This window comes from Eremomyces bilateralis, assembly GCF_010015585.1.
Source record: "Eremomyces bilateralis CBS 781.70 unplaced genomic scaffold P152scaffold_8, whole genome shotgun sequence".
NCBI lineage: Eukaryota > Fungi > Ascomycota > Dothideomycetes > Eremomycetales > Eremomycetaceae > Eremomyces > Eremomyces bilateralis.
In genome coordinates this window covers 781,286-806,909 of record NW_022985074.1, presented here as the reverse complement: position 1 = coordinate 806,909, position 25,624 = coordinate 781,286, and the positions used below count along the sequence as shown (strand labels likewise).

General features: G+C 52.3%; 11 protein-coding genes across 11 annotated transcripts; 6 read left to right on the top strand and 5 right to left on the bottom strand.

The window, feature by feature from the left end:
* Positions 1 to 993: 993 nt before the first annotated feature.
* P152DRAFT_336860 (uncharacterized protein) lies at positions 994 to 1,892 on the bottom strand. Its single transcript, XM_033675301.1, has one exon. The coding sequence runs from the start codon at positions 1,772 to 1,774 to the stop codon at positions 1,211 to 1,213; it is 564 nt and encodes a 187-aa protein (XP_033534669.1). The 5' UTR covers positions 1,775 to 1,892; the 3' UTR covers positions 994 to 1,210.
* A 1,313-nt stretch (positions 1,893 to 3,205) lies between these two features.
* Positions 3,206 to 4,348, top strand: P152DRAFT_366880 (uncharacterized protein; the record flags this gene model as incomplete). The annotated part of the gene is made up of 1 exon (XM_033675437.1): positions 3,206 to 4,348. A coding segment is annotated over one exon (1,143 nt), but the record flags the coding sequence as incomplete, so codon positions are not given.
* Positions 4,349 to 4,473: 125 nt separating this feature from the next.
* P152DRAFT_336219 (uncharacterized protein) lies at positions 4,474 to 6,881 on the bottom strand. Its single transcript, XM_033675299.1, has 3 exons — positions 6,663 to 6,881; positions 5,413 to 6,613; positions 4,474 to 5,359 (listed from the first exon to the last, which is right to left on the bottom strand). The coding sequence occupies exons 1-3, from the start codon at positions 6,753 to 6,755 to the stop codon at positions 4,593 to 4,595; spliced, it is 2,061 nt and encodes a 686-aa protein (XP_033534667.1). The 5' UTR covers positions 6,756 to 6,881; the 3' UTR covers positions 4,474 to 4,592.
* A 764-nt stretch (positions 6,882 to 7,645) lies between these two features.
* P152DRAFT_435430 (profilin) lies at positions 7,646 to 9,185 on the top strand. The gene is made up of 5 exons (XM_033677529.1): positions 7,646 to 8,039; positions 8,098 to 8,113; positions 8,164 to 8,248; positions 8,379 to 8,507; positions 8,594 to 9,185. Exons 1-5 carry the CDS (start codon positions 8,027 to 8,029, stop codon positions 8,726 to 8,728), a joined length of 378 nt encoding a protein of 125 aa, XP_033534666.1. The 5' UTR covers positions 7,646 to 8,026; the 3' UTR covers positions 8,729 to 9,185.
* A 566-nt stretch (positions 9,186 to 9,751) lies between these two features.
* P152DRAFT_481906 (uncharacterized protein) lies at positions 9,752 to 12,277 on the top strand (the record flags this gene model as incomplete). The annotated part of the gene is made up of 1 exon (XM_033681854.1): positions 9,752 to 12,277. The coding sequence occupies one exon, from the start codon at positions 9,752 to 9,754 to the stop codon at positions 12,275 to 12,277; it is 2,526 nt and encodes an 841-aa protein (XP_033534665.1).
* Positions 12,278 to 12,299: 22 nt separating this feature from the next.
* On the bottom strand, positions 12,300 to 13,937 carry P152DRAFT_336212 (kynureninase 1). Its single transcript, XM_033675298.1, has 2 exons — positions 13,311 to 13,937; positions 12,300 to 13,249 (listed from the first exon to the last, which is right to left on the bottom strand). The coding sequence occupies exons 1-2, from the start codon at positions 13,788 to 13,790 to the stop codon at positions 12,323 to 12,325; spliced, it is 1,407 nt and encodes a 468-aa protein (XP_033534664.1). The 5' UTR covers positions 13,791 to 13,937; the 3' UTR covers positions 12,300 to 12,322.
* A 70-nt stretch (positions 13,938 to 14,007) lies between these two features.
* Positions 14,008 to 15,048, top strand: P152DRAFT_514028 (uncharacterized protein). Its single transcript, XM_033682838.1, has 2 exons — positions 14,008 to 14,483; positions 14,536 to 15,048. Exons 1-2 carry the CDS (start codon positions 14,115 to 14,117, stop codon positions 14,878 to 14,880), a joined length of 714 nt encoding a protein of 237 aa, XP_033534663.1. The 5' UTR covers positions 14,008 to 14,114; the 3' UTR covers positions 14,881 to 15,048.
* Positions 15,049 to 15,122: 74 nt separating this feature from the next.
* On the bottom strand, positions 15,123 to 17,385 carry P152DRAFT_435423 (Phosphoacetylglucosamine mutase; the record flags this gene model as incomplete). Its single annotated transcript, XM_033677528.1, has 7 exons — positions 17,247 to 17,385; positions 16,935 to 17,151; positions 16,869 to 16,882; positions 16,665 to 16,809; positions 16,589 to 16,603; positions 16,035 to 16,535; positions 15,123 to 15,983 (listed from the first exon to the last, which is right to left on the bottom strand). Exons 2-7 carry the CDS (start codon positions 17,022 to 17,024, stop codon positions 15,123 to 15,125), a joined length of 1,626 nt encoding a protein of 541 aa, XP_033534662.1. The 5' UTR covers positions 17,025 to 17,151; positions 17,247 to 17,385.
* Positions 17,386 to 17,854: 469 nt separating this feature from the next.
* P152DRAFT_473552 (uncharacterized protein) lies at positions 17,855 to 18,439 on the top strand (the record flags this gene model as incomplete). Its single annotated transcript, XM_033681247.1, has 2 exons — positions 17,855 to 17,945; positions 18,003 to 18,439. The coding sequence occupies 2 exons, from the start codon at positions 17,855 to 17,857 to the stop codon at positions 18,437 to 18,439; spliced, it is 528 nt and encodes a 175-aa protein (XP_033534661.1).
* Positions 18,440 to 19,112: 673 nt separating this feature from the next.
* On the bottom strand, positions 19,113 to 20,320 carry P152DRAFT_514025 (GTP-binding protein RHO-1 protein-like protein; the record flags this gene model as incomplete). The annotated part of the gene is made up of 4 exons (XM_033682837.1): positions 20,203 to 20,320; positions 19,716 to 19,794; positions 19,655 to 19,660; positions 19,113 to 19,598 (listed from the first exon to the last, which is right to left on the bottom strand). The coding sequence occupies exons 1-4, from the start codon at positions 20,232 to 20,234 to the stop codon at positions 19,113 to 19,115; spliced, it is 603 nt and encodes a 200-aa protein (XP_033534660.1). The 5' UTR covers positions 20,235 to 20,320.
* Positions 20,321 to 21,004: 684 nt separating this feature from the next.
* On the top strand, positions 21,005 to 25,530 carry P152DRAFT_458194 (uncharacterized protein). The gene is made up of 3 exons (XM_033679402.1): positions 21,005 to 22,446; positions 22,499 to 22,743; positions 22,793 to 25,530. Exons 1-3 carry the CDS (start codon positions 21,381 to 21,383, stop codon positions 25,298 to 25,300), a joined length of 3,819 nt encoding a protein of 1,272 aa, XP_033534659.1. The 5' UTR covers positions 21,005 to 21,380; the 3' UTR covers positions 25,301 to 25,530.
* Positions 25,531 to 25,624: the final 94 nt, after the last annotated feature.

Below are 25,624 nucleotides of genomic sequence, written 5' to 3'. Positions count from 1 at the left end.
AGATGTGAGGATGTTGACTGTAGCCCACAGTAGGTAGATACTCGTCTGAATCTGATACGTTGGCCCACTAGGGACCCCGACAGCGCCAGCGTCAAAAACATTCGGGCGTTCAGAAACAGGACTTGGAGTTTTGCAGAGACCTGAAAGCAAGAGCTTATTGGAGAGTTTATCAGTTCAACCCTCAGTTAAGAGTGCGAGACCTGACATGAGCGATGAGATGGACACGAAATATCAAAAACTGTCAGAGATCCGAGAAGGCGCGAAGGGGAGACATGGCTGCCTTAATGCCTTAATGCCTGGGGGCTGGTGCAGTGCAGGTACAGGGACGTGAAGGTAGGCGTATTTTTGGGTACGAAGCGCGTAATCTCCAGCAGGCTTCCCCTCACCCATGTTTCCTTGATTCTTCACTTCACTTCCGCTTTGACTGTGAAATCGTGAAATCGTGAAAATCGATCAGTGAGTTCAGAGTTGAGACTTGAGATCACCCTTGTCCCCAGTGTGCCCTCTGCTGGGGCCTCTGTTGAGACTCTTCATGGGGGTGACTTCATCCTTCCTTCTCACCATCGCCCATTCCGCTCATCCAGGATCCAGTCAGTCATGCCCCACCATCATATCAAGTCCAACACCAGCCCTGCCGCTCCTTGTCGCTATTCTCGCTATTTTCACGAATTATGCTTGTAATAGTATTGAGCTGATCGGCAGAAGTCCAGAACTTGGCAAAATGCCGGCCGATCTGAAGTGCGGTCACTCAAGTGCCGAAATGCTGACAACATGATACGGCTAGCTGCGACATGCGGGAAGCCAGGAATCGGGGTTTGGGAGTCATCCAGTACCGCCGATGGAACCGCAAGGCAAAATTGAGAACAAGCCACATTCGCTCGATCCTCAATAGACAATATGGCATGCCCCAGGCCCTAGTCTACACCAATGCAGATCATTGGCAACTAATCTACAGTCGTCATCAATCCAAACTTCCAAAGATCCCAGAAACGACTGTTGAACAGTGAAACAGAGATCAGCATTCTCCACCAGGGATAAAAACAGCCATCATCTGCAGGGAGAGAAATTTGACCAAAGTTCGAATACTTCCAGAAAAGGCTAGAAACCCGTGTTCAAATCTGTACCTGGACTGGAATAACTGGGGAAAGAAAGGGGGCTCGATGACTTGCTGTTGATCAAGCCACTCGCCAATCCAACCCACCACTGGGCACTAAAGAATCTTCGTAAATCGTAGCAAGTCTTTGAGAACCCCGGTCAGTAGCTGCTTTTGAGTTTTGAGTGCTGAAGTGAGCGCCTGACCGGTGCACAACGAGCAGTTTGTTTCCAGATCTTGTTCCGCCCCAATAAGATTCAGATCGTGGTCAACGGCATGTGCCTTTCTTTTCTTTTGCCTCTCCTGCAGATCATGACCGGAACATTTCGTCGGTCTGATGACGAACCGAAAAAATCCTGAGTAGGGAGCAAGGCTTGCATGGGGGTTCCAAAATGTCACTCGTCGCCTAGCGTCTCCGATGTCATGATCCGCAGAGTTTGATTGGGAGCCATCCTGATTGTTTGTCCTGAGTAAACTTTCGTGTTGACACCAATGCGGCGGTTCGGGAATTGGTGGGAGTCGGACTGACTGACACGCTGAGCAATGAGCAGTGAGCAGTGAGCCTTCCCTCAGCTCCAGGTATCCGAGATACTGGTACTCATGATCAATGCCGTTGCGCAAGTGTTGATTTACCAATCGAGAATGGAGGGGAAACGACCCTGTTACATGGGCAATGTACATGATGACACCCCTTGCGCAAATGTTGACTATAGCTGGCTGGGAAGGCAACCAGACGAGTGTTCGACAGCTCCGAGGAATCGAGATGCAGGAATGGCCAAATGGAGCTGGCCTGGATACGTTTTTTTCGTGAGTAAGCCTGCCAAATGCGCCTCGGCGGTAAGTTGCAGCCCCAGGACCCAGGTACCATCAAATGGAAGCTGGAGCCTGGATTTCCATTCTTATCGAGGATGAGGGGTCAACCGTCAAGGACATAAATCATCTTCGCATTGTAGCCGCCAGGATGCGATCCATGTTGAAGGCAGATGCAAGTTTCCATCGGATGGTTTCTCCTGATCCTTTCTGTGAACATCATCTCCAACCTGGTATGGAATATCTGATTGGCTAGTGCGTTAGCAGTAAGTTTCATGGATTGGAGGCATTCGGAGCTGCCACCAGTCACACCGCTTCCGTGCAGGGTTGGAATATGGAAGCCAGTAATCACTGAGTCTTGCCTGGTCTACCCAATGCTCTTTCGGTGCTATACTTGGAGTTGACGAACGGACATAAGGTTCTCGCACACCAGAGGTCATCGAGACAGTGTGCTGGTCACTGCGGCGACTGACGAAGACTTGACGTTGATCGACACTCCACAGTCATGTTCGAACCCGTCAAAAAGCATGACATGAAAGGTGACTGGATTTGAGATGAGACTTAGAAAATAGCAACGCAAGAGCTTGGATTCGACTTTCTGCGGACCGGAGCGTCTGACCGCTGTACGAAGATAGTAGAGATTGGAATTATTACCTTAGTGTCGAAATATCTGAGAAACGAAATACTTCGTCTGTAGTCTTAGAAGTTAGAAGACTGTCTCCAGCCTAGGAAATATCCAGAACGGAGGATTTGGAAATGAGGATATCTAGGAAATAGCTCTGAAGCTACTGAGCACACCATTACCAACAGTCCTAAAGCACTTTGTGGATTTCAAGTCCTGATGATATACTTAATACTTTCACTACCTACCACCTTGGATGTTGTTATTAAAGATGCCTTCAAGAATCAAGATCCATGGGACGAGGCACGTAGATGAATGAACCAGCTCACAGGTGTGCTTCTCATAGGGCTGAATCACGTGGATGTATCTTAAGGTCAATGCGACGTCAGTTCAATTCATCAACTGATGCAGCTCCCAAATTCCGCGCAGTTCAAGCTTACCCCAAGGTCCGAGGTATTTTCTACCTAAAACCAACATTTGATTATATTTCACCCCTAAAAGGATACGTCCCATGGATATTTTCGACTGACAATGGCCCCTATTATGAATCACTCGCGGCGAGGGAGTGGAAGTTAAGAGCTACGGAATAAAGAAAAGCGATGGGTCGAAACGGACATTTCCAACACGGACACAAGCCATTTCATGTTCATCCGGAGCTAAAGGCCGTCCCGAATGCGACGAATGGCCCCTTACATTTCGCGAACCCGACCCGTGCCTTGTTTCGGGTCCAAAAGGAAGGCGACAAAGATGCTCATCAGTTCGCCCAAGGGCATCCAAGAGCAAAACCAGGACCGCTGGTGACGTACGTCTGGAAGCCTCGAAATAACCGCAAAGGCCGGCATGAACTTTCTATTCAACGTACGCACCCTAGTCAAACTCTTGACATGATACCCGTAACCGGATCGATTCGCTCTACTTTGCGAGGGATATCACGGATGTTCACCAAGGCACCGGTCTTTGATATTTCATATCTCGTAGCGGTCATATTCACCCTTGGGAGTGTAATATGGTGCATTAATGGGTTCTTCAACTTTCTCCCGCTCATCCGACCGAAGAGCGAGTTCAAGGGAGAGGAGCTTGTAGGAGGTGGTGTGACAGCATTCATTGGAGCAACGATATTCGAAATTGGCAGTATCTTGCTGATTCTAGAAGCCCTCAATGAGAACCGGGACGGGTGTTTTGGGTGGGCAGTCCACGAGGCATTGGACGAAGCAGCCAGGCCAGTGGAGCCGGCAATTGAGCACTGTATCCATCATCACCAAAAGACTTGGAATATCTTTAGAAAGAAAGCCGGGCGGTCAAGGAGCGTAGAAGAAGGGCGGAAAGAAACCGGAAAGCCAGCGGATAATCTGGTGTGGATATGGTCGCCGTCGTGGTATGACCTGAAGAAGCACTTCTTCCACGAGATCGGTTTCGTGGCCTGCTTCTCTCAATTGATCGGCGCGACGGTCTTTTGGATCTCGGGATTTACTGCCTTGCCCGGGATTCTCAACAAAATGTCCCCTGGCCTAGAAGACGGAATTTATTGGACTCCTCAAGTCGTCGGTGGCACGGGATTCATCATCTCTGGCACCTTGTTCATGCTTGAGACACAGAAGAAGTGGTGGAAGCCAGCCTTCGGTGTGCTTGGCTGGCATATTGGATTTTGGAATCTTATCGGAGGGATCGGGTTCACCATCTGTCCTGCCTTCGGGTACGATACCGATAGCTGGGCCCAGTACCAAGCAAGCTGCTCAACGTTCTGGGGCAGCTGGGCTTTCTTGATCGGAAGTGTGATCCAGTGGTACGAGAGTCTGGAGAAGTATCCGGTCCGAGTAGAGGCGAGCTAGGTCCCTCCACGGCCGGGAATTGGTAACACCATTCCAACCTCGCAAATGATGGGATGTGTCATCAACTTTCCGACTCACTAGAGTTTATTCTCGGGATTCACCAATCCCAGGCGGAAAGGTGCCTTCATAAATGACCGGGAGCTTTCGAAGCCGAGTGATATGCTTCAGATCCATCTGTCGGTGCGACCATGGAGGCTATTCAATGGAATCGTAAAAGGGAGGCAGCCAGAAGAAATATCTACTGTTGCGGGAATTCTAGTAATCCAAGTCCACCATCATCAAACGGTCGCAACATCTCCATTGACATGTCGGCCCCTGAGCTACCAAGAAGCGTATCCATATTGTCGAAGCAATTGTCGAAGTTTAGCCAGTCGAGGGAGTCGGTCAGATCCATCGTGGCAGTGCCCAACTGTGGTGTCAATGGACTCATTGTGGGGGTCGCGCTAAAATTAGGGAATGACGAGGTTATCGTTGAAGGGATCTTACTCCCTCCAGCGGCAGAAGAAGATGTGTATGGCCGATTCATCGGATCTGAATCTACCGGTTGGGCATGAGCCAGGGCGGCAAGTGCATGTAAGCGAGACTCCGGTTCGTTTTTCTGCTGTTCATCAACAGAAGGCTGTCGTGCCGCTTCTGCTTGTCGATCGGCCTTGGCAAGCGCGGCGGAGGCGAGTTCGGCCATAGCGGCGGCAGACCACCATTGGTATCTCATCCTTCGTAGCAAGACACAACATGTCGTAAGCTCTTGAAGGGCCTCTTCCTTTTTCCGTTGGATTTGAGCCTGTCTGTAGTGACGATACGAGACGGAGGTGGCAACCGAGAGTGCATAAGGGATGATAGATACTGGAGGGAGGTTCTCATGACTTCTAGAACCTAAGATGCATCTTACTTTGTCGGCTGAATGACTTTGGCGAAGATAGGCTGGGGAACCCCTTTCGGGATCATTCAAGGATCTCGACGTGTATGTTGTCATCGCGACAGCATAATAGAACAACTCCAGTGCGGCTACATAGCACTTGTTAGTTTACAACTTTGACGATGGAAAGAGAGTGGCATACCGAGAAGAGTAGGGTCTATTTGAACTACTCGTTCATCGCCTCCTAGAAAGTCTTCAAATGCAGGGAAATTGCTCTCCCAGCCATTGTTTGTCAGAGGTTCATTAGTCGGCCTGTAGTAGTTGATGACCGTGTCAACGTTTTCACAAAGCTGCAGCCAGATACCAAACGGTGTGTACTTCCGATCCTCTTGGGTCGTGATCTTGTCCAGACGGTTGTCTCGGTCATTGATACTCAGCGGACGGCCACAGGTGAATGCAGTAACGCGGTCGAGGGACCACAAACACCACCAAAGGTTATCGAGATACTCGTCATGATGCGACTGGCGTGCCCTCCCAAATTGGAGTCCGATCGTATGGGCGTGATGAATTGCGGTGACAAGATGGAAGGATGCTTGCTCGAAACCATCATATCCTTCCGAATACATGGACAGGAGGGCGTTAATCTGGATTAACACAATCCTATTCGGCTCCTGTCGAGCATCCAATGCGGCACAAACAGACTTATACAGCCTCTGAGCGAAATCGCGGGGTGAAAGGAGTTCCGTTGATTGACCAAGGTACAAATGCTTCCTCGCCTGATCATGTTTGGATGCGATGATGCAAAGAACCTGTAGTAGCAGCCGTGGTTCGGACCTCTCGGCATATTGCTTGAGAAATACATCCTTCTCTACCACTGGAAGGAGTGGGTGGACGAAAGAAAAGAAAATTTCCAGCATGGCATCCTGATGTTGCCGAGGTGGACAAATACCGAAGTCAACCGCATGTAGGTACTTAGAAAGAGCCTCTTGCGCAGAATTGCTCAGGTCTGACAGAGCGAGTGACTCGCGAGGTAATCCAGCCGCTGGCATCTCCGAGCCATCCTCTGTCTGAATCCAATAGCCGCATTGGTGACGGAGAACCTGCGGGTTGCGACTCTGATCACGGATCTGGTGCCGTAATTCCGTCTCGGGATGCAGATATCCATAAAATCGAGGAGGTACTGGCGACTTTGACCTCTTTTGTGATCCCGACGGTGTTTCGTGGCCATCGCCGTTCAGAACGGAGGCCTTAAATAGATTTCCTGTTGACTTCACCTGGCTCTTCACGACTATGCCACCTTGTCCTTGAGCTTGGGGACTTGATGGGGCCTTTCTTGGCAGTTTTACTTGAGGTTCATTCGCTGACACAGCATCAGGTTCATCAAAGACGTGTGTGCAGCGTTTCTAGCTCTACGTTAGCAATGACTGGTTTTATGAAGGGGGAGTGACCTACCCGCCGTTTCTTGCATGATTCGCAAGCGCGGAAGACCCTCTTGCGTTTCCGGAAGAGATCATTATTGGCAGCAAATGTTATTATGGAAGACATAGTCCTTCTTATTTATCCCGTGGGAAAGGTCTGCGAAGAGTAGCTCCGCCAATTTGCGCTTGATGCGTATACGAAATATCTGACCGATGACTCGACTCAACTCAGACTCAACTCGACTTGGGTCAACTGAGGGTATCAGGCATCAAGGCAGCAACTTTGGCTTCGCACCAGCACGAATTGGTATTAAAAGGGCCGGGTAATATTAGCCATTAGGGAATAGAGTCTTGACAACCCTCCGTCGAGGCATTAGTTGATGCTCCTGGAATCCATTTCCATGGGAGTGGATCTTTTAGAATTTGGTAATGATAGACCTCTCCCTCGCATGAGTCGCATCAGAGTCGAAAACTGGCTAAGCAATATATTAATGCGAGTTCAATCAAAGGGTCTATCCGCGACTGTTTGGGACACTTTGGTGGGGTTGAAGATGAGCGTCAACACCACAAACTTGGCCCGAACACTTGCGAGACACTTTCTGATTGTTGCCGGTATGTGTACCTTTCTACGCGTAGTGCGTGCAGACCGTAGATGTCGGCACGTCGGTGGGCTGGAAGAACCATCAAGCGAGGGAGCGCATGGGCAACAGTGCAGATTTCGCGATCAGGAAACACTGAAACAGAAGCTCCCTTGGAGTCCTAGTGCAGCCATTTTCCATTTCCTAAGCATGTAATTCTGCAAGATGGCGCAACCGCAGCAGGAGACTGCAGAACTCGTAACCCCACGCTAAGTGAGTTCACGCGGTCAGCAAATTGTGGTTGTCCCCGAGGCGAAAGCGCCAATCCGTCCAACACCGGGTATCGAGCAGGCCCTGCTGCAAGAGAGGATGTTCGGCTTAACGGATGTATAAGATGGCCCTTGATGCCGAGATTCCCAGATGAGAATGACCGAGGAGTGCATTAGGAAGGTAGCCTCATTTAATACGTATATACGATATGTACATATATCGTGATGACAGGTTGGATCTGGTCTTGGATACAATGGAGGAATAAAGGAGTATGCCTTGATGCCTAGGGCATCCAGTCCATCGCTGGTGCGGGGCAGGTGACTGACGTCCTTCAGTGGAGGAAACCAACAGAACAATAAACACCTTTCAGTCCCGCATGTCCACAACCTGACTTGATACAATATCCGGATACGAAGCCGTTCATTATCCTTTCGCTCGTGTCAGATTGCTCGAAATTATTCCGGCCGTCTTGCATTTGATCTTCAGATTGTTTCCATCCTCAAACTTCCATCTCCTCACAACAGAACACCTCTCCGTTCATTCCGCAGCCATGTCTTGGCAAGGTGAGTGCCTCTCTGACTGCATTGCCAGGCAGATGACTGATAGCTACGATGCCAACAGATTACATCGACAAGAGGTACGGGATATTTGGGAATTGATTGTAATCAGTGCTGAAACCATTACCAGTCTCATCGGGAGCAAATATATCGATAAGGCAGCAATTTTCGCCGCCGATGGCTCCTCGGTTTGGGCATCGTCACCAGGCTTTGTTGTACGTCATCCAGATATCCGACATGTTGCGTAGCTGCCCTGAGTCTGCGAATTTGGATACGCATTCCCATAGGCCGCAGTCTCGCGAAACCGGTCCCTGAACAAACCTGGAGACTAACATTCGCACATAGATTGAACCTTCGAAGGAGATGCCGGAGATCATAAAGGCACTCAAAGAGGATTCTGGTATCACGTCTTTAGTCATTCAAGGAGAGAAGTACATCATTGTCAATACCGAGGGAAGCTTGCGGTTGAAGAAGGTGTGTTTTCCCCCTGGTTTTGCTACACTAGCTTCCTATCCGCAGCGTTCCTTGAAAAATGGCAACTAACAGACCTTCTTATCCAGGGCCGAGAAGGCCTGGTTATCGCAAAAACGAACCAAGCCTTATTGATTGCTCACCATCCCGACACCGTACAACTGCCGAATGCCACGGCAACGGTTGAGAATCTCGCCGATTACTTGAAAGGACAAGGGTATTAGGAGGGTCACATGGCAGGGCTCATGGAGGAGAGCCGAGAGGTCATGCGTGCATTCTTCGCACATCCAGCATTGGCGGATTGGTCCTAGGAGGGGGACGCATCGGATGCGCTCGAATGATATGGATGAAATGCGATGATCAAATCCTAAGCGAGGGAACATCCGTCCTCTGCTGTAGCTGGCATCTTTAGGATAGATGGTATAACATTGCAATTGTACTTCGATGTGGCGAGGGCTAGTGATATATTCATTTTATCAAGTTCTTCGTTCCATCTGCCTCGGAGACCGCTTTAAAACGACGACTGCTACCCGGCAGCATTGTTCCGCCCAAGAGCATCCTCAGCAGACAATGCTCACGGATGGCAAAGTTGCCCGTATCAGGGGGTGGTCATACGTCAAGGTCAATTTTTAAACTCTCAAATTATTAACTGTGAGCATAAGTGACTATAATCGTTACTAGCATAATACATTTGCTGTGAATTTCTCCAATATGGTTGATCGTGATGAGCTTGGACCCTTAATATACTCATTTGACAGTTCTGATGGATTTGACAACCAACTTCTTCATAAATCATTGCACACTGGGAGCTCTACCCCTTCCCTTCCGATTTTCAAACCTGCCTTTACTCGTCGAACTCGACTAGCCCGATTAGGGGAATCCGAATCCTCTATGTACCTGGAGTCCTGGGCGTTGATACGTACACATATGCTGGATCTGCGCGTTATCCAACGATCAAGTCTTTGGCAATAATGCCTCGAGAGACGGAACGTAGTTGAGATTGATGGCCAATAACGCAACTGATGTGTGAAATGCTCCAAGACATGCAAAAGGAATGCCACTCATATCGTTCACGCCTTCCTTGCGCAGATTTCAATTACTTATCTCTTGATTTGATTTCGTGTCCTGTCTTTGCGATCAAGTGCAGAACCACTTCCATTCGATCAGCCACGCTACCAGTCCGCGCATAGATCCGACAATCTAACGGTCACTGTTTACTAACTCAAATCATTTGTGTGGCTTGCAAAATGCCTGTTCGAAAATCTGTCAGGGCCAGTCGATCCAACGTCAAGTACAGCAATGATGTATTCCACGGCCTCGACATATTCTCGTCGGAATCCGAGAACGACGCGATTGAAGAAGACGTAGCCGAGATCACCGAAGAAGATGAACCTTACGATGTGACGAAAGAGGAGCAAGTTGCCGCAAGCGAAGAGGAGGACGAGTATCATTCTGATGGCATAGAGGATGGTTCGGTTTCTGACGCAAGCGAAGGGAAGACGGATGGACTGTCAATCGATGGATCTATTGGGTCCGGAGAGAAGAGGGAGGAGTCGAAGATTTCAAGAATGAGAAGAAAGGGTCGCTCTGGACTTTGGTTGCACGATCGCCTAGGCAAAGGCGGTTCAAACGAGGAGGACGAACTCCACGTCCAGGGGCTACTCGATCCTCGAAAAAACGGCTCTAGACATTTGAAAATCCTTCTTACTTGGGGCACTGGCGACGAGGACCTAGTAGCTTTGAACAAAGCGCGTGATCAATGGCACAACCAATTCATATGGCCTCTCCGGCAAGAGTTACATCAGAGCTTCTACTACTCGATTGACCAACAGCGGCGGGAGGCAACCGAGGGCTGGCGATGGTATTATGAAAGAGGAGGTGCAGAGACCTTCAAGGAGCAGCAACGGATGATCTCAATCGATGCCATAGATGGGCGACGGTACCTTCCGAAGGCGAAATACGAGTCTCTCCCTATACTAATGGGCCCTGTCAAATCCCAAAAGTTGTTCGACATTCAATATGGCCAATCGATGCCGTTGGGCGATGCTTGGGGAACTGCTTCTGAATCTGGGGCTGGAGGACCGACCATCGACACGTCTCCTAGCAACATGACCAGGAATGGCTGGATATTAAATATCGGTGCGAGGATACACTGCTTAGAATGGGTGCCTCATCATTCCGGGAATGATCAATACATACTGGTGTCCGCCTTTCATACAGCACACGAGCACACGCAGCAGTCTTTCGAGGCCAGCGTTGGGGACTCTCCCGCCAGAGCATTTGCACCGCAACCACCATATTCCTCATCATTCCAGATCTGGCAGGTTCCGTCATCGTCCAGCCGGGACAACGGCAGAGTTATGAATTCATCTCAACATCCGCGTCTTAAGAGTGTGTTTTGCTTTGAGTGGGGGACGCCTCGACAGTTGAAGTGGTGTCCAATGCAGCGAAGCGACTTGGAAATAGACCCCGACGCCAGCACAGTTGACCTTGGATTCCTTGCTGGAGTATGGTCTGATGGCTGTGTCCGAGTCCTCACAGTCTGCATCGCGAAAGACCAGGAAACGATACAGTTCGTGCGTTTGGAGTCCGCGGTTTTTGAATCTCGACCGCCAGACACCGTCTGCACCTGTGTTGCCTGGCTCTCGCCCAAGTGCTTGGCCGTCGGATGTGCCAATGGCTACGTCGCTATCTGGGATCTGTCGAATTACATCTCTTCACCGTTTCCCCGCCCTGCCGAATCCGTTAGACCCTTTTTCTACCACCCAGTTCACCAAACATATGTTCAGCATGTGGTATCGCTTCATCCGTCCAGGCCGAACCTCCTCGCCAGCGCATCCATGTCAGGCTACTATATCCTCACCGATTTGTCGAAATGCCAAGGTCCATCGTCTGCCTTTGCATCTGCGGACCAGGTTACCTCCCAGCGGTCACGGTTCGGACACCACGTTTTTGCATTTCAGGATGTCTCGCAAAGCCTGGTGCTTACTGATGAGAACCATTTCCTAAAAGCTGTGCCAATACGACGTGTACAGCAGGAATACAGAATGGTGGGCCTCGGCTCGCCGGCTCTGGACTTAGCAACGACGCCATTACACTTGACCGTACTATCTGGTTGCGCGGACGGTTTCGCGATTGGGACGACGATCTTCGATCGACTTCAGGAGCCAAAGGCGGGAACTGGAGCATGGAAGTCGATGTGGTTCAAGCATGAGTGGAGGGACGGCCTTCAAACTAATAAGAAGGGACAAGATGTTAGAGAGAGGGGATTGAATGGCGCTGGCACAAATGGGAATGCACACAAAGATTCTCAAGCAGGAGACAGTCAAATTCCCCATCTGGTCCTGGAGGACGAGCAAAGCAAGAGCAAACCGAGTGAGACAACCGCTACGCAAAAAACGTCGAAAGCCTCAAAACCGAAGAAGAAAGGGTTCACTCGTCAAAATGTCGGACGTCCAGGCGACCCGCTTACCATCCAAGAATTACCAGTCCCTAACGATGGACCAGGAATGGATGGGCGATGGCGAGAGGAACTTCTCAAACGACCCATGAGTCGGTTTATCGAAGGGTTCAAACCGGAGAAGACGAATATTGTGGCAGGGGAAGGTGTTGGCTTTCTGAACCAAGCGAATGGCGTCCTCTTCTCTACAATATATGAGGAAGAGACGGCGGTTACGAGAGTATCCTGGAATCCGAACTTGAAGTACGGCACGTGGGCCGCTGCAGGAATGGGTAGCGGGCTCGTAAGGGTGGAAGATCTCGCAGTTGATTGACCGGGTTGAAATCCAACCACAGCGGCTCGGTGTCGTCTTCTCTTGTTAAGCGGCAGCGATTGCGTCCTTACAGGCCGCCCGGAATATCTTTACAAAGTTCCAAACATCCTCAAAAGTATTATATAAAGGGGTTGGTGCAACCCGGACCACGTCTGGTCTCCGCTCATCCACCACCACGGCCTCCTTCTCGAGTATCTCCATCACTTTATCCAATAATCCCTCGTCTAGCTTGATGCTGATCTGTGCCCCTCGCTCATCGCGATTCCTGGAAGTGATAATCCTATACCCCTGAGCGGTGTCTCCATCTTCTGCATGGTCGAGCAATTCCACCAGGTATTGCGTTAACTGTAGACTCCTTTCCCTGAGGGATGCAATACTCGTCCTGGCAAACACCGACAGACTGGCAGCCAACGACGTCGTATCCAGTACGCTCGGATTGCTCACTTGCCACCCGGCAGCGCCAGGGATAGGTCGGAAAACAGGCTCCATCCGAAATCTCGTGGATTTCTCGCTCCCCCACCACCCTGAGAACCTTGGAGTGTACTCGAACTGCTCAGTCTCGCTCTCCGTGGCGCTGGGGCTCCGCACCACCTCACCGTGCTTTCCATGCACAAAGAGGCCGGAAATCGCGCCAGGGCCGGCGTTGAGGTACTTGTAGCTGCACCATGTCGCGAAGTCTACGTCCCAATCATGCAGCGCAAGAGGCACATTGCCCACTGCGTGAGCGAGATCCCATCCGATAGTGATGCCAAGACCGTGGGCATGAGCGGTGATCTTCTGGATCTCGAGGAATTGGCCGCTGTAGTAATGCACCCCAGGGAGGAGGACGAGAGCGGTTTCAGACGCATGGGCGGAGATGGTAGACAAAATGTGGTCCAGCGGAAGGTAATGTATCTCTGGGTCAGGGGGATCGATGGTTATCAGCGCTTCCGCCGGCAAGGAGTGATGAGCGAGTTGAGAGAGGACCGCATACTGTAGCCAGTGAGTCTCAACCTCGACTCTAGCGTAATGCAAGAGTGCAAATGTGGCTTACATGATCACTGGGGAAGGCCTTCCCCTCGATTATGATTTTGTACTTCTCCTTGGTGGGTTTGTAAAAGCTTGCCAGCAAGAAATGCAGGTTCGCTGTGAGGGTGCCCATTATGGCGACCTCCTCTTCGTTCGCACCAACGACCGTCGCCATTCGCCCCCTAGCTGCAAGATCGATATCAACCCAGGGAGGCGTCAACGCATCGTCGAACTCCTTGAAGTGACCGTACACGCCCTGCGTCCCCCAAGTCTTTAGATATCTGTCAATGTATTCCGTGGTCCTTTTCGGCTGCAAGCCCAGCGAGTTGCCGCAGAGATAAATGGATGGATCTTCGTCTCCGGGCTCTTTGTCGCCATCATGCTTCAGGTTCCTTCGTTTGAGGTCACCCTTGGACGGAATGGTGAACTCCTCACGGAGGTGGCCGAGAGGATCTGCGGCATCTAATTGTCGAGCCTCCTCGATCGTGTATTTTCCCGATTTCATGTTAGTTCAGCAGGTAGAACACGGTCCTACCCTTTTGATTTCGATCTCTTCTCCCTCACGCCTTGAATTTATCAGTTGGATGCCCATCTCAATACTGTAGGGAATAGTTGACTCATTGATATTTAATTATTTACCGATAACCTCCGATACAAGGCGAACGTCCAGTGGATTCATGTTGCCATCGATTGGTCAGCCATTCTGTTAGCCGGGTCTAGACGGACGACAGATACCATGTATGCAATTAATTGATGACCTCAAAAGATTCATGATTCATAATGCTGAGTTGGGCAATTCTCTGCGCAATTCATAACACGACAATACATCATGGCGACCTCATCTTACATCTGTGTCTCTTGTAGACAGCGGGCACTATCAGCAGTAAAACCGAGTCAGCTCAACAGCGTACGGAGAGCCTTCTCATCCCGGACCCTCACCTTCACCAGCGCCACCCCAGACCCTCTGGCCTCACGAGCGTCGAGATGCTTAATGCGAAGCAAAGAAGGTTCCCTACGCATCAGTAGCATACCATCGTTTACCTTGAGGAGCCAAACTGCTGTCCGCTGGTTATCATCAGGCTCTGTCTACATGCGATCAACTCAGACGACCATAGGATCTTCACAACCTGATACAACGACACCTCCTCCATCGGCACCTGATAAGTCCATTATAACAATCTTGCCACGGGCTAGAGAGGTAAGCACATGGCTCCTTTCTGCGTTGAACCGTTCTGATCCAACCTTCACAGCGGCTCCGAGCCATCGCGAAGACATCCGACCAACCCATTCGTCTCCGCATCAGCGTGCTGCCTGGCGGCTGCCACGGCTTTCAGTACATATTCACACTCGAAGACCTGTCATCGCCAAATTCGGCGACGTCACCGCAGGAGGAATTCGATCCGGAGGAAGACCGAGAGTTTGGCGATGACGCAGATGGCGCGAAGGTGGTGGTAGACGAGAGTAGCTTGGAAGTCATTGGAGGGGCAAAGGTGGATTACGCCATGGAATTGATTGGGAGCCAGTTTAAAGTGGTGGATATACCCGGGGCGTCGAGTAGTTGTGGGTGTGGGGCCAGTTTTGATGTTCAGGAATAAGACAGTTTCAAGATATTGTCATGTCAATGTTAGGATAGACAGCCCAAAGTAGGAACTGTTAAACGGTATCATTTGCGCTATGAACACGCCTCATCACGACTTTATGTCGGCTGCTGAATAGCCAACTGCAAATCTTGCGTTCCCGCCCGAGATCAACAGTCGAACCCCGAAGACTGCATTTCTAGAAAGCACGTACCCAACCAGCATTGCTGGAATGCATAACTTCCAACCGAACTGATAGTTCAGAGTGCTCCATATTTCTGCACCACCATCACGACCCCACGCGCCAACTCATCGCACTCTCCGCGGGTGGCAGCCTCCGCGTACACTCGGACTGCATCCTCCGTGCCACTAGCTCGTGCGAAGCTCCGGCCAAGGCAGAACTTGCCAGCCAGTTTGTCGATCTCATCCTGGGCGCCTTTGGGGCTTTCCAGCCTGCGTTCGGAATCCGTGGCCTTGAAGATGGTGCGGTCCCGCACTTCGACTCGAACAAGGCGGTTCGGAAGGTCGGTGTAAGTTGCAAGCCAGTTCTCGGGCTTCCATTCCATATGTGCTAGGATCACCTCCGCGAGGAGCATGTCCGAGATGGCGTCGCCGACGGCTTGGTTGATGAGGTTGGTGACGGCAGTTAGAATCTTGAGAGTGGAGGCGTGATGCGGCGACTTCGGCTGACGGGTTTCGATGGCCTTTAGCGCATCGGGAGAGAACAGAACCGTACCGTGCCCGTTGGCTTCGAAGTAGATTCCGATGTCGAAGCGTTGGGCGGCATGATGCAGGTGCTTAACACCAGTGCTGGTGCACACTACCGGGAGCTTCATCACATCCGTGAGGTACTTGGTGCTCGCTCCGTTGGCGTAGGCCGTTTGCACGACACCAAGCGTAATCTCATCAGAGAGGTCGGCCAGCTTGACGAGGTTTCCGAGGAAGCCAGCGGCGAGCGTTGCAATCCGATCGCCGTCGAGGAGACGGAAGTTGGACTCGCGATCGAGGAAGTAATACACGACACGGTCGGCATCGCCGTCAAGGCTGGCGTGACGCTCATGCGGAGCGGCTTTCGAGGACGGAGGCGGACGTTGCTGCGTCTTGACGAAGTCGGCGCCACACTATACGATGTCAGACAGTTCACCTATTTTAAACGATCATGCCGTCCGTACCTGTACATTGAGAGCTTCGGGTTTCAGAACATCGTCGTTCACCACACGAATATCGAGCATTCCTGGAGGCAGATACTTGATCATCTCATGAAGCTTGGGGCCTCCGACGCCATTGGCACAGTCCACTGTGACAGAACCCTTGGGCTTCTTGTCTGCCATGGCGTTCTTGAAGGCAGTCGCAATCTTCTGATAATAGCCTTGTTCGGTTGGCTCACCATACTCAAAGTGGGTCCCCTTCGTATTTATGCAGCGGACTAGATAGTGGAGTTGGGGAGTGGTGAGGATCTTGAAGTCGACATACTCAACATTGAGCGCCTTCAACCCATCGACAAGAGCCGCAGCCAGAGTGAAACCGGACGCTCTGGTGTCTCGGGCAAAGACCACGCGAGCAGGCGCATTGAGGTTCACCTTCAGCTCCTCCGCCACCTGTTCATACGCTTCGACCAGGGCTTCATCATTCCCAGCATTGGCAAGTAGAGTGGCATATTGTTCCCAAGTACCCTTTCAATATTGTTAGCATCTAAGGCGAATGTGTAAGGTGATAATGACTGTACCTCCAGCATATCTCCCTATACGATATAGTCAGCCATATGCTAAACACGAATTCAGCACGAGGTTCAAGGAACATACCATTGGATCAACGAGCTTGACACCATTGTCCTCAGGAGGATTGTGACTCGCAGTGATCATGACGCCAATGGTTTGGCCATTGAACTTCCTGGAGCGCAAAGCAGCCAGAAGCCCGACTCGGAAGACCACAGAGCCAAGGAGGTTCCTACAGCATGCTGGTCAGCGATGAAGATGATACCAATATTCTCTTGGCACAATGCATACGCCTTCAGGCGGAACTAGATGTTGACGTCAGTGTCATGCATCCTGGACTGTAAAGGCGGAACTTACACCAGCTGTCCCATATTGAAACACGAGGTCCTTCCCCTTGGGGTGCTTCGCAGTAGCCTCGAGCAGCGCCTTGGGAATCACGTCGGACATGATTGATGAGGACTTGATCAAGGAACTTGGAAAAGAGGAAGCGATGTATGTGAGTGCCGTGTAAAGGAAAGGTCGTGAAAGATCGTGAATGATCGCGAAAGATCGCGGAAGTACTGAAGAAGGGTGGCTTTCAACACGCTGACAGTCAGGCAATGCAAACAACACAACAGTCCATAGAAGCGGAGCCTAAACAAGCCTGGAAACAAAAACGCTGGGATGTACCTATTCGGACAACACGCCTGATATATCGAAGCCTTGAGGCAAGAAATAGTATTGATCAGGTATAGATCTGATTGAGGCAAATTACACGACGATCCAATCCATCACCGCTACCTGACTATTTTTGGACTTCTGACTCCGGAGATTAACAGGGTCATAAGACAAGGTATCATTTCAGTACTCTAAGATACGGGGGAAGTGCAGCAGAGGAGAAACACGGCCGGCGGAGATCACGTGCCATCACGTGACTCATATATTTGGTTCCAGATGTTTATACAGCTCCCATTGGTTGGCTGAATATCCGCTCTGATTGGAGGGAGAGAATGCGCCTCGAACTGGTTAAGGAGCTCCCCATATGAACTTTCCATTCGGACTTCACTTGGAATTGTGACCTTTGCGTTTTTCGAAGCACATTGATCGAGTAATATCACATATCAGGACTCGAACATTTTGCAGACTATCTGTTCCTGTCAGGCCAGGACGGGATGTTCAAGATGTCAACGCCTTCCCTCCTTCGCCAATGGTTTGGCTCATTACAGGCCATATCGAGATCAACTCCTCATCCACGACAATGGATTCCACAGTCAATGTATTGCGCTCGCTATCAAATAATGCCCTTTCAGCCTCAAGTCTCTCCATTCTCGACATCCGCCACCCTCCTCGCTCGCAAGAAAGAGAGGCCCAAAAAGGATAAGCGGATTAGTAAGTTTCCCCCCATCCGTCCCTTCGTAGCGCTCCGGTCACTGACATCGCTTACAGCCGAGCTCCGCTACCATCTCATGCACCCCCAAACCCCCCGACCTCTCCGCTTCGGCCGTTCCCGTTACCTCAGACACTGGACCATCCACCGCGCCTGGCAACTCTACCGCCGCCAGCAGCGCGAAGCTCGGGAACGCGAACTGCAACGGCTTTACCACAGCATGCGCGACGCATGCGAAGAACTACGACACATGGACGAGCTGGGCAACCGCGCGCCGTTGTCGGACGCGACGCCGGGGGTGATTGAGGATGAGGGCGGCGAGGCGGAGACGCGCGAACAGGTCCGGGCGAGGCCGACAGGAAAGGAGGTGGGGAGGTTGTATCGGAAGGCGATGAAGAAGCAGGATGTGTGGAAAGGGTTCCCGATTGAGTATGCGAGGCCGCTTACTGATTATCCGAGCCGTGATGGGTGGAATATTGGGTGGAAACGACCTTAGGAAAGTTTGGGACCGATTTCGAAGAGATATATTTCCTCTCACTATCTTCGCCGATATGGTCATAAGGATGCCAAACCCTTTTACATCCGAGACTCTGGTGGATGGGATTCTTGCTGAAAGGATCCATTGCAGCGGCTGCGATTAACTGTACGTATGGCTATGGAAGTATCATGTGGTCAACTTGCATGCATACATTTCAAAAGATACCACCATGTATTCACAACTGTATAATAGATACATGTGCTTTTCGAAGGCTCCGACCCCGCTACCTTCCCCGACATCATTAGTTTTCCGCTGGACGAAACAGAAGAGGAACATTAGGAGCACCATTGGAGAAAGGTCGATGGCGAAGCATCGAACTATGGGCCTGCCCGCTGTGACAAATCAGTCTTTCGAGATTTCCAAATCCCAATTCCTTTTCCACCCCCACTAAACCATCGCCTAGCACGAACCCCTGAATCGTGGTGGAGGTCAAGAGCAGCTCATCAGGAAGTCGTTTCGGCCGATCCAAACTCCAAAGGACGCCCGCAATGTCGCATGAACGCCGATTGAATGCAAAGACGAACAAAGGGAATGGGACGAGAAACGCCGGAACCGTGAGAGTCGAAGTGATACTTAGCGGACGGAGTTGCTCGTCGTTTGCATCGTATGGCCCGGTGGCTGGATTCAGTGTTCACAGAATGACGCAGCACCCGGGCCGGCCCTTCCCTTCGTCCCCAGCAATCAAGGCGGCTCGTGTCGCGGCCTCGAACACATCGTCCACGCCATCTCCAGTCAAGCTGCTGCACTCCAGATATTTCCGGGCGCCGATGAGGTCTTTCATTTCGCTTCCGTCTTTCGCCGTCACAAACCGTAGGCTCTTCTTGCGCATATCTTCCTGCGCGAGCGGGTCGTCTCTTAGATCTTTCTTCAGACCAACCAGTATAATCGGGACTCCCGGGCATCGTTCTCGGGCCTCTTCAGCCCATTTCGCCTTGACGTTCTCGAGTGAGTCGGGAGAGTCAACGCTGAAGCCAATGAGGAGGACATGGGCTTTGGAGTATGCTAACGGTCGGAGTCGCTCGTAGTCTTCTTGCCCGGCGGTATCCCAGAGAGCGAGCTGCACTGATTTTCCATCGACACGGCAGTCTGTAACGTAGTTTTCGAAGACGGTGGGAACCTGGTCGCGGATGAGTATGGACTGCTGCATGCGGCTAGGCTATTGAGTCTACATACATATCTCTACCGACTATTGTTAGCCAGTCGATCCATATGAATATGAGGTATCTCGCCATACCGGTGGAAAATAACCTAATGTGAACACACTGAGTAAACTTGTCTTCCCACAGGCTCCGTCTCCAATGATGACTAGTTTCCTGAACAAGCAGTCGGGTTAGTAAGTGGGCATCGGTAATAGTCCTGAGAACTTGTGTCAAGTCTATTTGGAAGCAAGACACCGAATCGACAAAGTGACGGAATAGCGCGGCAGGGGTTCCAATCGGTATACTATTTTTGGCGACATCATCCTAAAACCGGTTTGGCGACCGCGAGAAAATCGAAAGAGGAGAAAAGAAGGTAGTTTACACTTCCCAAGGCTGGGAGAGAGGGATGGGGGAAGAAAGGAGGGACTGGTAGTAGGCATCCTGATACGTGCGACATTCGAACTCCTGCACTGGAAGTGACACAACAGCGCCACAGGGAAGAAAGGGTTGGATATTGGGATGCGGTGGATATGTTCGGCGTGATTGAAGTTTGAAGGAGATTATGACCTTCTGCAAACTTACCTCCTCATCACCGTTTCCCCATTCTGTGCCATATCGCCGGTTGAGGATGTGTATTCCGAGGGTTCCGCCTTAGCTGACGTTGAGGACTCGAACCGATGATCGATGCCTAGCTGCACGGGTTTCCGCACGGGGAGAATGGACAGCCTGTCACGTCGTCGTGAAAGCGTCCAGGAGTTCGGTCGTCGAGTCGTCTTCGGATCGCGATCGTGGTCGGAGTCGGGGAAGATTGGGTAGGGTGGGGAATCGGGATGTTGTCTCGATGATCAACGGTTCCAAGCCCTGGTCGACAGGCTGTAAGCTGTGAGAGACAATGGCAATTGCTGAGGCGGGATCCTGGGACCAGCAGAGATTGATCGCTCCGTCGCCAGCACGAAGGGGAAGGAATAGGGAAAGGAAGCGGAGTGGGAAAAGCGTTCGGTGGGTGAGGTTGAGATGGAGGGAGAAGGAAGTTTAGAATGGCGTCTAGTCAGTGGTGGTGGCAGCGGTGGTGGTGGTCTCACTGTTGTGTCTCACTGTCGGGGACTCGGGGAGTCGGGGTTGAGCTGCGGCTGTGGTGGCCTGGTGAGTGAGAAGTGTGGCTGTGCAAGGATGGTAGTGCCAGATCACGTGAGTGCAGAGTGATGTCTGAATTCCGAATTTCTGATAGAGTGGTGTCTGATAGAGTGATGCCTTGACGCCTTAAATCCAACAGTGCAGGGCAGGAACCACCCATTGCTTGCACCGCCGCTGCCCTGCCGGTTTTCGCCAAGACCGAACCTGCATAACCAACGCTCTCTGGTCTCTGCGGGCAATTCACGTTTCTCTCCTGTAGAGTTTAAACATCCACCACTTTACTTCCCCGTATCCGATTCCTCGAGCATTGCCTTGCTGAAGTCTCCGTCGATTCCATCCGCTCTTCCACCGCTCTGGAGCTGTCCACGCGTCTGCTTCGGTCCTGAGAGCCCTGACAATCGACTCACTTCTGGGAAAAGGGCTAGTTATCCTCGACATCATATCGCTACCGACTCCGCTAGACCGCCACGCGCCACTCACACTCGCCGTTGGATGACTTTCGAGCTTATTGACCAGGTCACCAGTGGCTTTGGAAGAAGGGCTGACCACTTCCGCGACCTCTGCTATCGCAGCTCTCCATCCACCCACCCCGCAAACCTCCCAAGACGACCTCATCTTGGGACCCGATGCCGGGAAACTCAGTAAACAATGGAGCCGTCGCTGGCTCTGCCTCGTCCATCCCCCCTATCGTCAACCGGAAGAAACAGAAGCGTCGAGCGAAGCAGGCCGCCAAACAAGCGGCCGAGCAAGGTCGGCCGACCGGTGGTTTGCCGAACGCCGCCCATGTGTCACAGGGAGCGCACTTACGGTCTCCTCCGATGCCAGATACGGATCATGGTGCAGAGGAATTCGATGACGCCGACCTGGATTATCAAGGACAACCTGGGGGGCCGGATGACGTTTACTACAGCGACGCCGACCTGCCAAGGGACCCCCGGTTCCCGTCCGCTCTACCGAACGGTCACACGGGCGAGGCGACGAATGGGGCGAAGAAGAAATCTAAGAAGAAGAAAAAGTCGAAATCCGGAGCCTCTGCCGTTGATGGGCCTCATACCCATGGGATTGTCTCGACTCTATCTGGCCCTTCCTCGTCCGATGCTCTTCGACCCAAACACGCTAAAACCAAGGACCGCATCTGGAACACGTCCACGCAAGAAGAGCGGGAGCGAATCAAGGAGTTTTGGCTCTCTCTCGGCGAGGACGAGCGGAAGTCACTGGTTAAGATCGAGAAAGACGCGGTCATGCGGAAGATGAAGGAGCAGCAGAAGCATTCCTGCAGCTGCACGGTTTGTGGTCGAAAGCGCGTCGCCATCGAGGAGGAGCTGGAAGTGCTATATGACGCATATTATGATGAGCTTGAACAGTACGCACATCACCAGCACATCCCAAGCAACGGCCTGCCCGCACCCCCTCAGGTGAGACAGAATGGCCAACAACATGCCAGGTTGCCGCCCGATCGCATGCATCGTCTGATCGACCATGCAACCCCCGGTGCCTCGCAGGTCGATCTCGTCGACGACGAGCTTGATGAGGAGGACGAGGAGGACGAGGAGGACGAGGAAGAAGATGATCTGGAAGAGGAGGAGTACAGCGACGAAGATTACGACGAGTATAGTGACGATGTCTCCGAAGAGATACCTCGTGGTCCCGCCGCCGACTTCCTGAACTTTGGGAACAGCTTGACCGTGAAAGGTATAGTGGACTCCCAACACAATGTCGGGCGGAGAGTTAATCCGATTTGCAGCAGGGGGCATACTGACCGTTGCCGACGATTTGCTGAAAAACGATGGCAAGAAATTCATCGAAATGATGGAGCAGCTCGCCGAACGACGGATGCAACGCGAAGAGGAGGCAATCCATGCTGCCGCGAACATGATGCATTCTCATGGGGCCCATACTCACGCTTATCCTCCCGACGACGAAGAGTACGACGAGGAAGAAGAAGAGGAGTACAGCGAAGACGAGGAGTACGAGGAGGATGAGGAGATGGTTTGTGAACGCCCCCATTGAAACGAAGAGGGTTCTGACCGGGAATTAGGATGCCATGACCGAAGAGCAGCGTATGGAAGAAGGCCGCCGCATGTTCCAGATCTTCGCCGCCCGGATGTTTGAGCAGCGAGTCCTCACCGCGTACCGCGAGAAAGTGGCCCAGGAGCGACAGCAGAAACTCCTCGAGGAGATCCAGGAGGAGGAGCGTATGGGTGCGGAGCGGGACGCCAAGAAAGCTCGCGACGCCCAAAAGCGCAAAGACAAGAAGCTCCAGCAGAAGCAGGCCAAGGCTGAAGAGAAGGCTCGACGCGAGGCCGAGAAAGCAGCGGAAGAAGCCGCAGCCAAGGCCGCCGAAGCCCAGAAAGCCGAAGAGCAACGAAAGAAGCGGGAAGAACAGAAGAGGAAGAAGGAAGCGGAGAAGAAAGCCCAAGAGGAGGAGAGACTAAAGAAAGAGGCGGAGCGGCTTCGGCGACAACAAGAGGAGAAAGAGCGGCAGCTGGAAGCACAACGAAAGCAAGCGGAAGCCAAGGCCCTGGAGAAAAAGGCCAAAGACGATGCCAAGAAAAGGGAACGCGACGAGCGTGAAGCCCGTGAAAAGGAGGCCCGGGAGAGGAAGCTCCAGGAGGAGAAGGGACGCAAACAACGGGATGCCTTGCACCAAGCGGAGTTCGAACGTCAAGCGAAGGAGGCCCCTTTACGATTGGAGGCTGCGGCGCAGGCTCAAGCCCAGACGGTCCACAACCGGAAGGGCGCGAACCAAGCATCGCAACTATCGCAAGCTAACCTGCAGGCCCAAGCATCCAAAAGACCTACTCAACCTGCCGTCGCAATACCACCGGGCCTTCACAAACAGCCCTCCGGTTATGCTTCCCCCGCCGTTCCGGTCGCAACTCCAGTCATGGGGAAGGTTCCTACGCCTGGTCTGCGAGCAAGGCAAGGCTCACAGCCGGGTAGTCATGTAACTCCGCCTAAAACACCGAATATCTCGTCAGCCACGTCGAAGTCGGCATCTCCGAATAATGCAGCTGCATCTCATCCGGTTCCAACACCAAGGTCTATTCTCCAAAGGCCCAGTCAACAACAGGTCCCGCTCTCGAGTTCTCACCCTTCTTCCCCACCTCGAACACTGGCTTCCCCTCCGGGTCTTCCTGTATCTCAGGCAGCATCTGGGTTTGGAATTCCTACGACGTTTGGCCCTACCGGTCAACCTCAACTGTCTCCAGGGCAGGGAATCAGCCCAATCCCGCACGGGGGTCCGAACGTATCACCTTTCACCACCCATCAACTCCCGATGGGACCTCAGTTTCGCCCGATGCCTCCTTATGGGATGCCTGGCCAAGGACCTCCGGGGTTGCACCATCCTATGCAGCCACCGATGCCCGGTTCTCGTGCATTTGAGCCTCCGCCCGGATTTCCCAGTCCACTTCCTCCCATGTCTGGGCCTGTAAATTTCAACGCATTCGGACCCCCCGGCATAGGGAAGGACATCCCTCAGCCTCATTCTCGCCAGCCGTCGGGTTCGTATGATGGTCCACCAGGGGCTTCACAGTCTTTGGCGCAACCAATTTCACGACCCGCTCCTATCCAGAGACCGTCCAGTGTGAAGCCGCACGAGCACGAACATAAGTCTCTTTCGACTGATCCGATTGATGATTTGTCTCGGCACCTCGGTAGCTCTGCATTGCTCGATGATGTAGATGATCCATATCCGGGCCCGTCAAGTGGTCGGCGTCCGAGTATTCCTCCCATTGGCCGTCAAGACAGCCGACCCGGCATGTACCAGATGCCAACGATGTTCGGTCGTGAGCCATCGCCACCAGGGGCTCAAATCCCCGGATCGACGGTCTGGAGCACGCCCCCGCTTGCCAATTCCTTCGGCTCTGCAGGGCTCATGTCCGGATTGACGGGCTCGAGTGCTTGGGGAGCGAGTCCCGGCAACCCTTGGCCAGCCCCATCTCACCATCGTAGCTCTCGACCTGTCACCATCCGCCTTCTTGCCTGCCAAGCGTGTCGAACACTGTCCGCTGCAGCACCCCGACGATCCACGGCTCCGGGCGTGGCCGAGAGTCCTGGTTCCGCGGCTGCCAAGAAGATTGATGGCTACCACGAAGTCCGAGATGTGTACGCCGCCGTCCAAAGCTCACAACCTCCCGAGATTGGCCAGGTCACACATAAGGAACTTATGCAGATCTTTGAAACCGAAGGCGATTCGAACAACGGTGGCGGAACGTTCCAGCTCCGGACCGAGGACGACGCGGCCAGCATCGCCTGGATCGGACCCGGCGAGGATCAGCGGACGTTCGTCAAGTGGGAACCGGATTCAACGAGCCCGCTCCCTGGACTCGGCGTGGGTTCCCCCTTAGCGGGACTCGGAGCTGCACCGGGACTCGGAGCAGGACCGAATCACTCGTTCGGAGCGCCCCTCGCGCCGGGCATGGCACCGGGCGCGGGACTTGGCCTGCAGAGGAATGTTGGCACGGGGTCATTTGGATTCGATAGTCGCATTGGGGGATTAGGCCGATCGCCGAGCGGAGGAGATGGATCGCAAGGGATGTAACGTAGATGGGATCCGTACGGGTTCCCCGATGGGTTCGTGGAAGGGGTTTTCAGGCAGGGTTTGATCAGCTGGTCGCTACATGCCTGCGCATCACATGGTTTAGTGTCGACCGCAATACGTATGGGCGTATGCATGGTCGTTAAGCCATCGTTAGGGGTCACGGTGGATATTCTTCCTTTGGGAGATTCAGTGCGTCATTGTCATTAAAAATGACATATTTTATCGTGCACGCCATTGTTCCATCGACGTGAATTTGACGACTATTCCGTTCCATGTAATTTCGGACTGGACGCTCCCATTCCAGGTCCGTTCGATTCTGCAAAG

Coding starts and splice junctions, on each gene's coding strand:
- P152DRAFT_336219 (XM_033675299.1), bottom strand. CDS start 6,755: ATGTCTTCCATAATAACATTTGCTGCCAATAATGATCTCTTCCGGAAA. Junction 6,614..6,662: donor AATCATGCAAGAAACGGCGG/GTAGGTCACTCC, acceptor ACGTAGAGCTAG/AAACGCTGCACACACGTCTT. Junction 5,360..5,412: donor AATAGACCCTACTCTTCTCG/GTATGCCACTCT, acceptor AGTGCTATGTAG/CCGCACTGGAGTTGTTCTAT.
- P152DRAFT_336212 (XM_033675298.1), bottom strand. CDS start 13,790: ATGAAATCGGGAAAATACACGATCGAGGAGGCTCGACAATTAGATGCC. Junction 13,250..13,310: donor AGGCCTTCCCCAGTGATCAT/GTAAGCCACATT, acceptor CACTGGCTACAG/TATGCGGTCCTCTCTCAACT.
- P152DRAFT_336860 (XM_033675301.1), bottom strand. CDS start 1,774: ATGTACATTGCCCATGTAACAGGGTCGTTTCCCCTCCATTCTCGATTG.
- P152DRAFT_514028 (XM_033682838.1), top strand. CDS start 14,115: ATGGCGACCTCATCTTACATCTGTGTCTCTTGTAGACAGCGGGCACTA. Junction 14,484..14,535: donor TCTTGCCACGGGCTAGAGAG/GTAAGCACATGG, acceptor CAACCTTCACAG/CGGCTCCGAGCCATCGCGAA.
- P152DRAFT_458194 (XM_033679402.1), top strand. CDS start 21,381: ATGCCGGGAAACTCAGTAAACAATGGAGCCGTCGCTGGCTCTGCCTCG. Junction 22,447..22,498: donor GAACAGCTTGACCGTGAAAG/GTATAGTGGACT, acceptor TCCGATTTGCAG/CAGGGGGCATACTGACCGTT. Junction 22,744..22,792: donor ACGAGGAGGATGAGGAGATG/GTTTGTGAACGC, acceptor ACCGGGAATTAG/GATGCCATGACCGAAGAGCA.
- P152DRAFT_435430 (XM_033677529.1), top strand. Junction 8,249..8,378: donor CATCGTCACCAGGCTTTGTT/GTACGTCATCCA, acceptor ATTCGCACATAG/ATTGAACCTTCGAAGGAGAT. Junction 8,508..8,593: donor GAAGCTTGCGGTTGAAGAAG/GTGTGTTTTCCC, acceptor CTTCTTATCCAG/GGCCGAGAAGGCCTGGTTAT.